At 37.7% G+C, this 14,766-nt stretch overlaps 3 protein-coding genes across 3 annotated transcripts; all 3 read right to left on the bottom strand.

Annotated features, from left to right (window-relative positions):
* Nucleotides 1-759: 759 nt before the first annotated feature.
* On the bottom strand, nucleotides 760-2,004 carry LOC128368054 (trace amine-associated receptor 13c-like). Its single transcript, XM_053328784.1, has 2 exons — nucleotides 1,829-2,004; nucleotides 760-1,579 (listed from the first exon to the last, which is right to left on the bottom strand). The coding sequence occupies exons 1-2, from the start codon at nucleotides 2,002-2,004 to the stop codon at nucleotides 760-762; spliced, it is 996 nt and encodes a 331-aa protein (XP_053184759.1).
* Nucleotides 2,005-3,433: 1,429 nt separating this feature from the next.
* Nucleotides 3,434-4,689, bottom strand: LOC128368058 (trace amine-associated receptor 8b-like). Its single transcript, XM_053328788.1, has 2 exons — nucleotides 4,514-4,689; nucleotides 3,434-4,315 (listed from the first exon to the last, which is right to left on the bottom strand). The coding sequence occupies exons 1-2, from the start codon at nucleotides 4,687-4,689 to the stop codon at nucleotides 3,505-3,507; spliced, it is 987 nt and encodes a 328-aa protein (XP_053184763.1). The 3' UTR covers nucleotides 3,434-3,504.
* A 1,422-nt stretch (nucleotides 4,690-6,111) lies between these two features.
* LOC128367671 (alpha-tectorin-like) lies at nucleotides 6,112-14,190 on the bottom strand. Its single transcript, XM_053328282.1, has 15 exons — nucleotides 14,145-14,190; nucleotides 13,790-13,887; nucleotides 12,501-12,606; nucleotides 12,224-12,353; nucleotides 11,631-11,874; nucleotides 10,021-10,177; nucleotides 9,673-9,760; nucleotides 9,518-9,580; nucleotides 9,010-9,212; nucleotides 8,501-8,635; nucleotides 7,949-8,136; nucleotides 6,983-7,137; nucleotides 6,594-6,836; nucleotides 6,338-6,500; nucleotides 6,112-6,204 (listed from the first exon to the last, which is right to left on the bottom strand). Exons 1-15 carry the CDS (start codon nucleotides 14,188-14,190, stop codon nucleotides 6,112-6,114), a joined length of 2,112 nt encoding a protein of 703 aa, XP_053184257.1.
* Nucleotides 14,191-14,766: the final 576 nt, after the last annotated feature.

Below are 14,766 nucleotides of genomic sequence, written 5' to 3'. Positions count from 1 at the left end.
TTATTTTTCACAATTGAGTGCATGCTTCTTAGCCCCTTTTCTGTTTAAACTAAATATAAATGAAATGTATAATGAAACGATATGAAACATTCTATTAGTGATGGCCATTATCAAAATCAAACTCACTGTAAAAAGACAGGACTGGCAGTAGCAACACCACAAAAGCAACACTGTCTGTGTGGACAGGACACTGCATGTGTGTGAGCCATAGTTCAATGCACTGCTCAGGTATGCTGTGTGCAGGTAATGTGAAAGAAAATTAAACACTGGCCAAGTCTTAGTTCTCTTAATGTTTCAAATACATTTTATGTTTCAGGAATACTCATCTTGAGCTGATAAGAAGTTATTTTCTTTTAAAAGAGCTGAGACAGAGAGAGGAAACTGTATTCAGTCACTAAAACTCTAAAAAATAAAATCATTCCATTTAACCTAACATTGAAGATATTTTTGTAATGACTGTGTGATTATGTTTATGTTACAATGATCAATAGCATAATATAGTATATGAATCACAAGCCACATGACTCAGTGAGATTTCAAACATGAATGTCAGAGTCATGACATTAATAATGTTGGAATGGATGCCACTGATTATGTTTCATAGAGACCAAGACTAATCCAGTATTTAAAGTACACATGCACAGTATACAATTAAAGAGCAGTCAAGAACAGGTTTTCCACTTGATTCTATACAAACTAATATATTCACCTTTCACAAAGATCATTTAAAGACAAAGTTTAAAAAACCCTCATCTATCTTTACAACATTTTAGCGTCACGGGAGCCAGGCTTCAGTATCTGAAGTGTTACAATGAGTTTAATAGATTTTCTGAACCAGGGGTAGAAAAAGGCATAGATCATAGGGTTCAGACAGGAGTTAAAATGTGCCAGCCAGATCTCAAAAGCTGCAGATGAAGCATCGACTGAAATGTCTTGACCAGCCAGAATTGGGGAGTAGTATGGACAGAAACAAATCAAAAACACAACTACTACAATACCAAGAGTCCTGGCTGCTTTCATCTCAGATTTCTTCACATTGCTAACTCGTCTGCCTTGAACTGTAACAGCTGCAATGTGAGACCGTATAGCACGAGTTTGAGACACCACTGCCACAAATACTCTTATATATAGAATTATGATGAGAGTAATGGGAATAATAAAGGTGAAAACTAGGTCAACAGCTCCTGCAATATAGTTAATAACAACTACACACTCTCCCAAACAGGAAATGGACCTTCCTGGTTGTTCTAGGTGATCATTTAAAAGTAGGATCCGATAGAAAACAGAGCCAAACCAACACAGACACACACAGATTTCTGCTCTACTCTTAGTGACTTTGGTGGGGTAATGCAGAGGGTCACAAATGGCTATATAACGGTCAAATGACAATAGCACCATGTTGGCTACTGAGGCAGAGGTAATAGTGTAGTCTACAACATAATACAAAGTGCACACAATGTCACCAAGAAACCAGCAGGTGTCAATGTAGATTATTTCAATAGGCATCAGCAGGAGACCCACAAGGAGATCCGAGACAGCCAGAGAGAGCAGGAAGAGGTTGGTGGGGTTGTGGAGCTGCCTGGAGGGTTAGAATATCATCAACATTTTGTAAACATACAGTCATAACAAAAAATCTGCAAATAGAATAATGCAATAATCTGTCTAAATGCAAAAGGGAGATTGTCACACAAACAAAACATAGCAGTAGATGTAACACTTATATACAAGATCAAAGCTATGTCTTCCCTTAGGTCAAGTTATATAGTATATAAATTATAACACCTTAGCTAATGGGAAGTTTCTATCTTTTAGTGTATATTATATGTGCCTGAAGTGGGAGATGGAGATGATGACCAGCAGGTTAAGAGCAACAGTGACCATAGAAATGGAAGAGAGCAGAACATTTATCAGCATGGTCTCAGTGTAGGGGCGTTTGGGTATCTTGCAGGAGGAGTTCAGTTGTGGAAAGCAGAGTCCAGCTCCCTCCAAGCTCTCCATCGTCATCGAGGAGAAGCTGCAGAGCTTCCTGGCTAAGGCTCTCTGTCACACAGCTATTTTATCACACCTGCCCCCCCCTCCACCCTGTTTACAACTAGCCTGATGGAGGACCTCCCTCAGTCTAGTCAACATACTTTTTTCCCCATCTTGTCCTGATACCTGCACTTTTTTCTCTCTCTTTGCATCTAACATTTACATTAAATTCTGATATTATTTTGAAATGTTGTGTAACAGTTTCAGTAATTAGCTCTTAAAGCAATATTTAAACGTTTTTGACAACACAGGCACAGAAATCCACAAAAAGCTCAACAAACATGTTGGACTTATTATGGCCACCTATTTCTTCCACCAGAGTCGTGTATCTGGTCACCTAGTTTAACTATTATTTTCAGTGTTTGTTTGTTTTTGTTTTTTTTTACTGTTTTTTAAAATCTAAACTGAATATTCAAATTTCCTGCTCAGAATAAAGACCACAAAAAGATATTCCTGTGTCCTGTGCTGGTTTAATTTCACCAGGGCACATTTAATATAGTCTTAGTCTTATTATATTTTTGGTTGTTGTTATTAATATTAGTATTAATAACATGATACAGTACTAATACTATTATACTGACTGTGTTTAGGCAACATTACAGTTTGTTGTGTTGTTTTTAGATCTTTTCTTTCTTTCTTTCTTTTGCTGCAGTAAGAAGTGATGGTACGGTTTGTCTGACACTAAACTAAACTGCCCCCCCAGACATTTTTGTCACCAGCTGCCACTGAACATAATGATGTGTTTTAGATGAAGACCACTTTGATGTAGATTTATTGTCAGTTTATTTTATTTTTCATTTAACACATACAGCAAGTGAAAGCATTAGAATATGTTAGAAAAAGCATCAAACTGGGCCTTTTAATGAAAAATGAATGAAAATAAAGGCCCTGACATTAATAAATGTCTTTGGTCATCCATTTACAAGTGGACAGTTCCATTTACAGGTGTGAAAGCAATTATGACACATTGAGCGCACATTGAGGTCCGGTCACTCAGATCAGACCACATATTGCCACATTTTTTATGAAGGTTAACATTGGGGGAAGTTACATCCGGTCACAAGTGGTCAATTGAGACAGACGGGCGGATGTGAACTGACATTCTTAGAGCTGTCCACTTGTGATTGGATCACTCAAAACACATTTTAATGCCAGGTGTGAAAAGGTAAATTAACTGGTTACTCCTGAACCTGTAGATCATTTCATCATCAACATTAACCCCTTTACAAATTAACATATTTTATGGATGTGACTGTACCAACAAAGAAGCATGTAATGGATAAAAATAGTAAATGATGTACGTTATATTACAGTCACAAAGAGATACTCATCTTCCAGCTCCTACATTGTCAGTTTCTAAAAACACTTTTAAAAGCAGTTTTTAAAAAGAATCGTGTAAATAGATATATGCATACAACATCACACTGTAATACAACATAACTATAACCTTTTCACCCATTCTACAATCTGTGGCTACAGTACGTTGGCGTCACAAGTATCAGGCTGCAGTATCTTAAGAGTAAGAATGAGACGAATGGTTTTTTTAAACCAGGGGTAGAAAAAGACGTATATGACAGGGTTGAGACAAGAGTTAAAATACATCAGATAAATCATGAAGACCTCAGTTGCAGTACCAATCAAGATGTCCTTGCCAGTGAGAGACACACAGTAATATGGAGAGTAACACATCAGAAACACAACTATAACAATACCAAGAGTTCTTGCTGCTTTAATCTCAGATTTCTTAACTGTTACTTTCACTGAAAGTTGGAGTGAAACAGCTTTAATGCTGGACCTCATAGCACGAGCCTGAGACACAGCAACCACAAATACTCTCATATACAGAACTATGATGACAGTAATGGGAATAATGAAACTCATAACAAGGTCAACAGCTCCTGTAATATTAACCATACATTCTCCCTCGCAGGAATTATACCTGCCTGGTTGCTTTAGGTTATCATATAAAAGGACGATGCTATAGAAAACAGAACAAATCCAACACAGGCAAATACAAATTGTAACTATTCTTTTAGTGACTTTTATGGAGTAATGCAGAGGGTCAACAATTGCTACATAGCGATCAACTGATATGAGCATCATGTTTCCTACAGAGGCAGAGATTATTATGATGGGTAACAGATAATACAGAGCACACAGGATGTCACCCAGGATCCAGCAGGTCTCTGTCAACAGGATTTCAGCAGGTAACAGCAGGAGACCAACAAGAAAGTCTGAGACAGCCAGAGAGAGGAGGACAAAATTGGTGGGAGTGTGGAGCTGCCTGCAGTGAGATGAAATCACGTTAATATTGTAAGAAATATTAAAAGTAGTTTTGCAAAAAGTTGTAATGATGACAAATCACAGTATGACTAAATAGACTAGCAAGCAGTATGTAAAGACCTCATGGCTAAGCCGCTTTTTCCTGACAATCAAACCACAATATATCAATGTATTTGCTAATGCAGTGAAGATTATCTGCCTGAAGTGAGCGATGGAAATGATGACCAGCAGGTTGAGAGCTGCAGTGAGCAGAGAGATGAAGGACAGCAGAATGTAAATAAGCAAAGTATTATTGTGAGGAGGTTCTGGCTTCCTGCAGGAGGTGTTGAAGAGTTGTGGAAAGCAGAGATCAACTTCCCCCATAACCTCAGTCATGAGAAAGAGGAGAGGCTGTAGAGCTCTGGAAGCCCTCTGAGCAATCTCTTGTCCACACAGCTCTTTAATCTCCTTGTTCTCTCCAACTCATCTGCATTTCTTGGACATCGACCTTCCTCCTGTCTTGCTCTGTGTCTCATAGGGTTCTGTTTCCATGGTGCACAAGCAGCACTCCAGCAAAGCAAACCCAGTTGTTAGTATTTTGGGGATACCTAGGTCTTGATTATTCAGAATATCGTTTGTTTTTATCCACCATTCTCTCAGATGAGCTCATTGACAGTTTCTGATCATGATCTGCTCTGTGCCACTTTACTTTTCATGTGTTCATTGTTTAATATCTAATGAAAATATAAGGAATGTCTCTGACAATCTATTCCTACAAGCTTTTACAACTATGTGTTAAAAAACAAAATCACATTTTTTTTAAATTTAAATTTACATTTTAAGTTGAGATCTTAAAATGTCATCATCGTGTTCATGTAAAAGTGAGAAAAGTTTTTGAAACAAATACAGAGTAAATCTTTTATTGACATCAACAAAATAAAGAAGGCAATGGAGTGTGTATACATTTAAAGAGACAGTGTACTTTTGCAAGAACATAAGCTTTAGTATTATCATTAGTAACCTATAATAAATCTCATTTTAAAGAAAAGCTTTCACTACAGATACTTAATAGTGTTTCTGTTGATATCACAGGAGTCAGACTGCAGTACCTAAAGTGTAACAATGAGTGTAGGACATTTTCTAAACCAGGGGTAGAAAAAAGACATAGATAACAGTGCTTAGACACACTGACACACTTAGAGCTGTCCATTTGTGATTAGATCATCCAAGACACATTTCAATGCCAGGTGTGAACAGGGCCAAAAAATCTGTGTAAGGGATTAAAACAGCAAATGATGTGTGATATATTACAGTCACCAAGAGATACTCATAATAAATTAAATTAGGGTTAGGGTTAGGGTTATTTTACTGGGATTATCTGTTATAAGATATTTAAGTTTACATTTTAGATCTTTTGGGATATGGATTTTGGGATGGAGTTATCCAGATCATCCTCATAATGCTTAGAAACTCATCATTGTGTATTCATGTAAAGTTGAGAAAAGTAAATATTTTATGGTATTCCCTTCCAGTGTGGTTATGACTGACGATAACAATATAAGGAAGACAATGGAGCAGTGTGTATACATTCAAAAATTCAGACATTGTACTCTTAACGTATATAATATTTCTCTTTTTAAAGAAAGGGTTCACTACAGAAACTTATATATTATTGGTATCATAGGAGTCAGACCACAGTATCTGAAGTGTAACAATGAGCATAGGACATTATCTAAACCAGGGTTAGAAAAAGACATAGATAATCAGAGATCATAGATAATCTGGACATTCTGCTCAGATGCCATTAAGCAAAATTACCTAAGCAGTCCAAGCCATGGTGATGAGGCCAGGGTTTTCATCCTCATATTTTGACGGCTGTGATCTGCGCCTCCTTGCACCGTGGCTACAATTCTGGGAGGAAGTTTAAACATGGAGAGATTAAGGTTTAGGATTAGCAAAAGCAAATATGTGCCAATATTTTTACATTTGACACTTAATAATTTCATATGTATTTTTTGTGAGTATAGTCAAGAACTTGAATTACCGGGACACAGGCATTACCCTGCGTGACACAAAGTTTGACTCTGCAGTGCAGATAGATATTGTCACTTTGGCCAGAGAACCGGAACGTGCTGTATGAGAAGCGGTTGGATGTGCCCACTCCGTTGTCCTTTACCTTCACTGTCTGGTCTGCAGGGTTAGGGCAGCTGCTCAGAAACAGGAAAGGAGACATGACAGGTACTGTCCATCAACAACAAAGACACAAGTTTGGTCACCATGAGCATTTCTGTGTGGCTCACCCTTTGATGATGAGGTCATATCTTAAGCTCCCGCTTGGCGATGGCTGATCTGTTGCCCAGCAGGAGTCGGTCACTGCAACAATTTGTTCATCCAGCCCATCTGTCTTCAGCTCCACCCAGATAGTCTGATCGAGTTGAATTTCTGTGCCTGACTGAATCGGGTCCTTGCTGTCAGGGTCAGTGTATACTGTCATTGTCAGATTGTAAATCCATTGTCCAGATGCAATCTTCTGGCTCAGAGAGCTGGAAAGGAAAGACATCATAAGTTGCCTTCCGCTTACACTTTGTTACTCTACCAAGCTACACAAAAACCAAGTGAAGTTCAGTCAGCCTTAAAAGTCATTTTGTTCAACACATCTGGAACAACATGCTGTGCAACCACCACACACCTCTGTTTGATTTTGATGCCCAAGCTCTTGATATCTGGCTGAATGTATGAACAGGTAAAGTCAATATGTGCTTTGTTGTGACGTTCAATCAGGCCGTACATGGAGCTGTTCCGTGTCATGACGGTGTTCTTGTAGATAACTTGACTGTCGTTTGCCTAGAATGGTCAAAAAGACGCTGACATTGTTACTTCTCATGCAAGTTTACCTATAACCAGTCATTAGGTTATTAAATGATTATTTAAAAAAAGTGATTATTTAGAGATACCCTCCAGATATGTTTTAAGACAAAGAAAAATACTCTGCTTTGAATAATAATTCAACAAAAAAAATCCACAAAAAGTTGAATTACCTTGTTAGAAATTCATAAAATAACATCTAATCCTTCTCATAACCCAACCCATAAACAATAAACATGCAACTATATTTTATTTCAGAAATTTAACTGTTGGACAAGATGTCTCATACTTCACTGTAAAGTCCATTCTCAGTGTAAGTGCACTCGGAGACCTCAAGTTTCCATATCATGCATTTATAAGTTGAATATTCGACCATGGATTGAAAATTGAGTTCAGTCAAATTCTCTGTCCCTCCCTAATTGTGACATATTAGGCAAGACTTCTTGATCTATTTCATATATCAGCTGCTGCATCAGGGATAAATGGCACAACGCCAGCTAACCAAATGTGCCTCTAGTGACTGTCAAAACTCCACCAGAGTCTATGCCTTTCCATTGTGGACATGGATAGTCTGACAGCAGCTTCTCATGGTTGGTTAGCTGCTGACTACCAGCTCTACGTTACTATTCATGCTACACTGATTACTATTGTAGTAATAGTAATAGTGTTGTTGTTGAACCCCAGTCCTCTTGTGGATTTTTAAAATATGGGGGAGGGAGATCACTTTAATCTTTCCCTGTTTCCTGTTGGCCTCTATGCTATCAAATATTGTGAGGGGGGTGATACTTACCACAATCACTGTACCACAAGTGTTCCTGCTATTGAAGTTGAACGTCACCATGTGGGTCAGATTGTTCATTTCACCTTTGCAGGACTCGTCATTGAGGTGTAGGACAGAGTAGTCAATGCCTTTGTCTTCCAAAAGACATCCAGCCAGAGTTAGTGACGCAGACTTATGCTTGCAGACCGTCGGCTCACCTGAAAATATATATAGCAAAAGCAGAGATGAGGAACATGCTAACATAAATGCAACATTGAGAATAATCTTTTAGGTGGGTTATCATTATCAGTTTTGTGCATTTTTGCATTTGATCCTTTTAATAATTCTGAATACTACTACATGCAAGATTGAAAAGATTAACGGTTCACTCTGTATTATTGAGACCAATGGAAGAAGTCAGAAATAAACAAATGCTACTTGATTTGTAAGAAGGTATGTTTTAGCTTTATATTGGAATCTAATATGAGGTCTATGGGTATTTCACAGCTATTCCACAAATCTGAAAAAAAATCCATCCCAAAATCCAGTAGCTGAGACTTTCTTGTGTCATAGCTGACGTACCAAAACTGCTAGTAGATCTGTATTTGGAGGCAAAAATGGCTCGGCAGACACAGCGGGTTTCCCGACTTCTGGTTTTTTCACCACAGAACTCATGAGCACTGCAGAATTTGTCCTGACAGGCCCGAGTGACATCAGCTGCAAACACACACACACACACACAGAATAAATGAATAGATGTAATTTTCAAATGAAAAATAAATAAAAGGAATCGCAAAATAAAAATTACAATACAGTCTTGTGATTCTACCCAATTAAGGAGTTGATTTTAGGTCAAGAGATCATCAAGAAGGATCTGAAAAGCTTAAAATTAAACACGTTCTTCAGCCTTCATACACCTGATGGCAAGGTGCTATACGAGGTTGAAACACACAGGTTCACATCAGGTCTGGAATTGATTCTGAGTGGACGTAGGTAGGCAACTGGACCCATGCAGGATTCTTCTCTTGTTCATTTATCATGTTATAGTTTTATATCATCTTAGAACAGAAGAAACTGAAAGATTGTCTTACAGCAGCGGCTCTTTGACCTCCAGTCTTTTACTGTGACTTTGCTGCGGTGGTAGCAGGCTCTGGCGTAGGCCTCCAGGAACTGGCATTTGAGACCATCCACTGCAGGGTATTTACACAAAGTCTGTGTACAGGCAGTGATGAAAGGCTTTGGGTCAATGTGCATGTTGCAAGCAGTGAAGGGAGTCTGTTTCAGGAGATTACACCTGTTGTAATAAAGCAGAGTAGGAAAATGGGGCATGAAAATCCAGTCTGCAAGGAGAAACAATACAAAGGTTTTTCTCAATTGCATTTATTATAGTTTCATTATCAAGTTTAATTTTGTGACTCCTGCTGGAGCTGAAACATAGGACAAGTGTAGTGTACACCTTAAACTGTATGACACACTGTGAACTGTCCCCATGCAAAAGTGGATAGTTTGAGGATCCTAATAGGTCAAAAGAAGTCACTGCATGACAAAGTAGCATACCACAGAGATGAATGTGCTGTGTTTATGAGGGTTTGCATTTACCATTTAGTTGTGGCATTGCAGTTGATCGTACTATCAGCAGCGTCATCATGCTGTGTCTTACAACTGTGGGATGACAAACAGCAAACGATCAAAGACTGGCCAACAGTTTTGCATTAAAAGCCCTTTCATTTAAATTAGCGTGTTTGTGATCTTACCCAGAGGCGCTGTATTTAGAGACTCCCTCTTCACTAACAGTCCTGTTGGAACTGCCACATAAACCTTGCACGGGTGCTTCACTTGATCCTGGACAGTTTCAGGAGAGAATATGAGTCAAATTTTGAAAGTGGACCAACACAGTAAGACACTAAATGACAGCTGCCATTCACTGATTCAAACATGAGACAGTTTCATAAGACTGTTAAAACAGGTATAATTTTATTGAAATGTTTTATACTATTTTTGTTTGTCACTTTGAACACAGCATAGAAAGTGTCAACACAATATTTTAAGTCGATAGTCTTTTTAAATATACTGTATATATCTGGAATTTCATTTGTCTTTACCGGTCATGTGGATCTGTGCAGTGGTGCCATCAAAGACTACAGAAACTGTGTATTTGGATGCTGACATCTTAGCAGTCACACCTGTCTGGTCTTTAAAGAGCTCCACACCATGGAAAACTGCAGGGGTGGCGCTGAGTGCCAACAATTTGTTGTTCAGCTTCATCACAACAGAGAGGAGAAACTCATTCAAATATCACAATACACATAAATGCACAGCAGCATTCAGTGATTTCATTTGATATTATTATGATTATTTTGTAATTTCATGTTATTTCACAAGGAGCGAGCAGAGGAGGCAATGGCCACATTATCATTATGCATTGTATTTAGGTTAGGTTAGGTTACTTTTATTGGTCTCTACCAGGGAGAAATTTGTCTCGGAGACAGGGAAAAAAGTTGCAGCACATAAATGACATACAATAAAAACAACATGCAATACAAACCTACAGGTAAAAAGACACAGTTATACTACTGTCAGCTGTAACATGTTTCTCTGGCACAAATGGAACTTCAGATAGTGTGCCTTTGCCTGCCCCTTAGTGGCTTAATGAGAGAACTACATCACTTTGCTTTCATAAATGGCCTTAGATAGTGCAATTTCTTTTTACAACCACCACATGCTGTCATAATGACTGAATGGCACACAGGTTGTTCTTCTCTTCCCCTGAAAAGTTCCTCAGATTGCTTTACTTTAACTTACTACTGTATAACTATTTAAATTGTATTACTATTGTAAATTGTTAACTCTAAACCGTAAACCTGCAAAACAACATCTAGTAGTTTCTTCTCTTTTCTTCTCTGTGCATATGCGGCCGAACAGAGACATCATATATGCTAATGATAATTGTGGAAAGTGTTTTAAAAGAAGTTTAAATATGATAAATATTAATTCATTGTGATAAGCACTCTCAAAATTATAGTGTAATGGAAACTCAAAAAAGTGAAAAGCCATCTCAGTCATTCAGCATTTTTTTTTAATTACTTTGATTTGTGAATGCATTTATGTGAATTACTTTAGATACTTCTGGCAGTGTTTTTCTTTTTATTGTCCCTGTGCTAATATTAGGCTGCATCACCCATTTTATTTATATACCAATTTGAATTTGTGCCTGTGCACCATGTTATAACAAAGAGAGAAGTTAGTTTTTCAAATTAATTTCATTTTAATTTGAACTATGGGTCTGAGTCTGCATTTTTGTCTTGCTGAAAACAAGGTTGTGTGTGTGTGTGTGTGTGTGTGTGTGTGTGTGTGTGTGTGTGTGTGTGTGTGTGTGTGTTTGTGTGTGTGTGTGTGTGTGTGTGTGTGTGTGTGTGTAGGGGTGTGTGTGTGTATGGGTGTGTGTAAACCTGCATTCCTGTCCATGCCTATGACTTTATATGAGTAATCTCATATTTCAACCTATTGCTTTTCCACCAAACATGTCATGGTTCTCTCAGTTCTTGGTGATATCTGATCATAGGGGCTTCACAAAAAACTGGGGCCCATAATACCTTAATCAGAAACTGCCTGGAATGTACTGGGCATCAGCGATTAATGAGCTGTAATTATACATTACAGTACTTTAGAGACTAACTCATTACTTTACCAATTGTGGCAGTACCTAACTTACCTGAACTCTGCCACCTTGTCCCAGAGAAATCTGAACACCTGGACCATCCAGCTGCAGTATCACATGGTCCAAAAAACTCATATCTTTACGGCGTCGTTCCTGGAAAACCCCCAGAACCTGGAAGTCTGGGATTGATGAGGACTTCATTAAATTGTATGCACATCGATCTGGAACAAAGTGAACTCTACCAATGAAATCGATGACGGTGGAGCCTGTCATCGTGCATGTAGTGTGCAAGGCGCAACTGATGGAGGCAGGAAGAGACACACACAAATAGAAAATTACACAATTAGAATGTGACTGATGAAAAGACTGGTAATAAGTAGGAACTGGAAACACCCACGAACAAACAAAAAATAGAAAATAATGGAGAAATGATGACAATATGTGTCATGAAAACTGTAAATAGAAACAAATTATTTCCATTTTGATGGAACAGTAAATCTGATCAAACCAAGAGGTGAAAGGTCACAGCATTAACGTAATTTTCCATAGACTGATTATAAATCAAGTTTTTGTTTTGTCATGAATGAGAAATGAATTATCTGTATCAGTCAGCACTTCCTTCCAAATATGAGGCAAAAAATATTTACCTGCCATCGCCCTGGCAACGCTCATTGCGGCTACAATAACTGACGGCAGTAGCGACACCAGTCACATCACAGGTGACAGTAGAGCAGATGTTTGGGTCCTTAACTGTCGTATTAGTCTTATACACAACACCTGGAAATTGGGAGAGGTTTAAGTAAGTATAGTTTAAAAAGTCAGGCTTTACTAACCAGAGTATATGTTTTATAAAGCCAAAGAAACAACATTTTAAATGTTACAGTTCTGCTTTTGAGGCCCCAAATCACCCTTGGATTTACTAACCTGAGAGTCTGCATCCACTCATATCTGTGATGACACCCTTGCTTGTTTCATTTGTCTGAAATTTCAGCTTAGAAACTGTTTGGCCATCAACCTGTGCATCAGCCACCTACAAAGTACCAAAAAAACATAGTAGACTATGACTGGAAACACTAGGTCAAGACTCCAACTGAACTAAAGCTAAAACTTTGAAAACCAAAATAAAGTAATGTGAGTCTCCTGAACCACCTCATGTGACCAGTGATTCATAATGGAGCATCTCTATGTAGGTTACTAGAATGCTCCAACAACTGACTAGTGTAAGATACTGATCCAGTTCCTGAATTGAGACGTATGATCTGTTTCACAGACTCACATCACACTGTTAAAAGTATATCCATGTATCAAATCTTACATATTTTTCGGCATAGATCGAACTTGTACTTACAACATCAACATTTGTGTACCCAGAATATGTCTTGATTGCCAGAATTGCTTGTGAGCCAAAGTTTCCGAGTTCAATTTGTTCAATCTGTCAACAGAAAATGTGAAAGACGCTCAGACGAGTTTCACCAAAAAAACAAAAGTCAAAACAAAACAAAAAACATCAAAGTGATTAACAAGTCATGAAACTGAAAACACTCACTTCAGATTCTTGACTATCTTTTAGAGGTATTACGTTGACACATTCTCCAGCATTCTTCAGGTTTGGAAGAAGTTTATGAACCCCAGATCCGGTAGGTATTTGTTTTGTAAGTACTGACAAATCACCCCTGTCTGCTGTCCCTCCAGACATCAGAATACAGTCATTCTTGATTCCAGGTTTGTATAGGCCATTGAAGCAAACTGCAAATCTGCTAGCATTGAAGGCCACCTGTTCAAATCAGAGCAGTAATAGCAATAAGAACAGAAAAGTTTTGTTCATCATTTGTTTAGTCATATAGTTTAAATATATTGCATTAAATGATTATGTCTATTTAATGACTTAATAAAGCATGTTTATTTTTATCATAAAGCCACTCCTATGTCCCTGCATTCAAAATGTGAGAATTAAATCAGCTTTACAACATTGACATTTCTAATGGAGGAGGAAACCAAATGTTGGTGATGAATAAAAACAGAAATAAAGCAGTCTGAATCTCCTGATGATGATAAATAGTTACATTCATATTTCAAAATCAGTCCACATTTTTATATCAGTCAATTTGTCTTATAATGGTTGATCTCCACTAAAGGTGGCTACAAGGGGACAGTAATGACTGTAGGTGTAAAGACATGTATATATCTTAAACATGAGACTTTATAACACTCACATATACTTTTTCATATGTCTGTCCATAATAGGTGATGGGACAAGTGGCAATGTTCATCTCCCCAGAATTGGTAAATGTCTGCTTTATTGCAGCAGTTCCTAAAGATATGGAGACACACATTAGGCACAGCAGATTCTTACACCAAATACCAAACAGATTTCACAATTCATCATCAATCACCACTCAGAAATCCAGAGTGATGAGGGCTAACATGTTAACATCTGACCTGGTCAATGAGCTTGACACATGTTGGACCTACTTGTGTCCCAATCACAATATACTACAGAGACTTACAAAATGGTTGATAAGTGATGAAAGTCAGTGTGGCTGTGCTTGAGTTTTGAAGCCGTCTTACCTGTCAGCAGGCTGACTGCAGCCAGGTACAGTGTGAAACAGAACATGTTGGAGGTCCACTGGCAGGGAGCTGAAACATAGTTTGAGTAGACTTTAAGTCACATGTCTATGCGGAAAATTAAGATCGGTGTATATTAATTTTTAGTTGTAAAGGGACAAATATATACAATAGGATGAACTTATGCCACATACCACATATGTGTGAATGGTTATATTTCTAAATATGTTCTTCTAAAATATGTAATTGAAGTGACTAAATTTTAATTATGGAACCACTTATAACAGAACATTTTAAAAAAAATGTTCTGTTATAAGTGGTTCCATTGTGACCAAACAAACTGTTCTATAATATACTATAATTGTAGAGCCATTCTACTGACTAAAACCTTTTTCATTTTATTTTAGGAGGAACAAAAAGAAATAAACATCCAGGTATGACTTTTTCCCAAACCCACATTCAGCCACATTGCATTCTGATGAAGGGTTTTTAAAAAAAGTGTTGAAATGATGTCATCTTACTGTAGGTAAATTGGTAGTAATTTGGGAGTAATTGTTATTTGCAATCATTTATGCTGCTGCTTCAATTAGTAAGTCTGGATAATTAGCTGTGTGAAAAAAGACTC

This window comes from Scomber japonicus, chromosome 11 (assembly GCF_027409825.1).
Source record: "Scomber japonicus isolate fScoJap1 chromosome 11, fScoJap1.pri, whole genome shotgun sequence".
NCBI lineage: Eukaryota > Metazoa > Chordata > Actinopteri > Scombriformes > Scombridae > Scomber > Scomber japonicus.
The sequence above is the reverse complement of the archived record's forward strand: the minus strand, read 5'-3'. Positions and strand labels throughout refer to the sequence as shown.

Bases quoted from the DNA above. Each gene is read 5' to 3' on its own strand.
- LOC128368058 (XM_053328788.1), bottom strand. From the start codon at position 4,689: ATGACTGAGGTTATGGGGGAAGTTGATCTCTGCTTTCCACAACTCTTC. The intron at 4,316-4,513 runs GCAGATAATCTT...ATCTCACTGCAG, and splicing joins ATTTCCATCGCTCACTTCAG to GCAGCTCCACACTCCCACCA.
- LOC128367671 (XM_053328282.1), bottom strand. From the start codon at position 14,190: ATGTTCTGTTTCACACTGTACCTGGCTGCAGTCAGCCTGCTGACAG. The intron at 13,888-14,144 runs GTAAGACGGCTT...CCATATCTTTAG, and splicing joins TGCAGTCAGCCTGCTGACAG to GAACTGCTGCAATAAAGCAG. The intron at 8,137-8,500 runs GTACGTCAGCTA...ATATATTTTCAG, and splicing joins CAGATCTACTAGCAGTTTTG to GTGAGCCGACGGTCTGCAAG.
- LOC128368054 (XM_053328784.1), bottom strand. From the start codon at position 2,004: ATGACGATGGAGAGCTTGGAGGGAGCTGGACTCTGCTTTCCACAACTG. The intron at 1,580-1,828 runs GCACATATAATA...CTAACCCTCCAG, and splicing joins ATCTCCATCTCCCACTTCAG to GCAGCTCCACAACCCCACCA.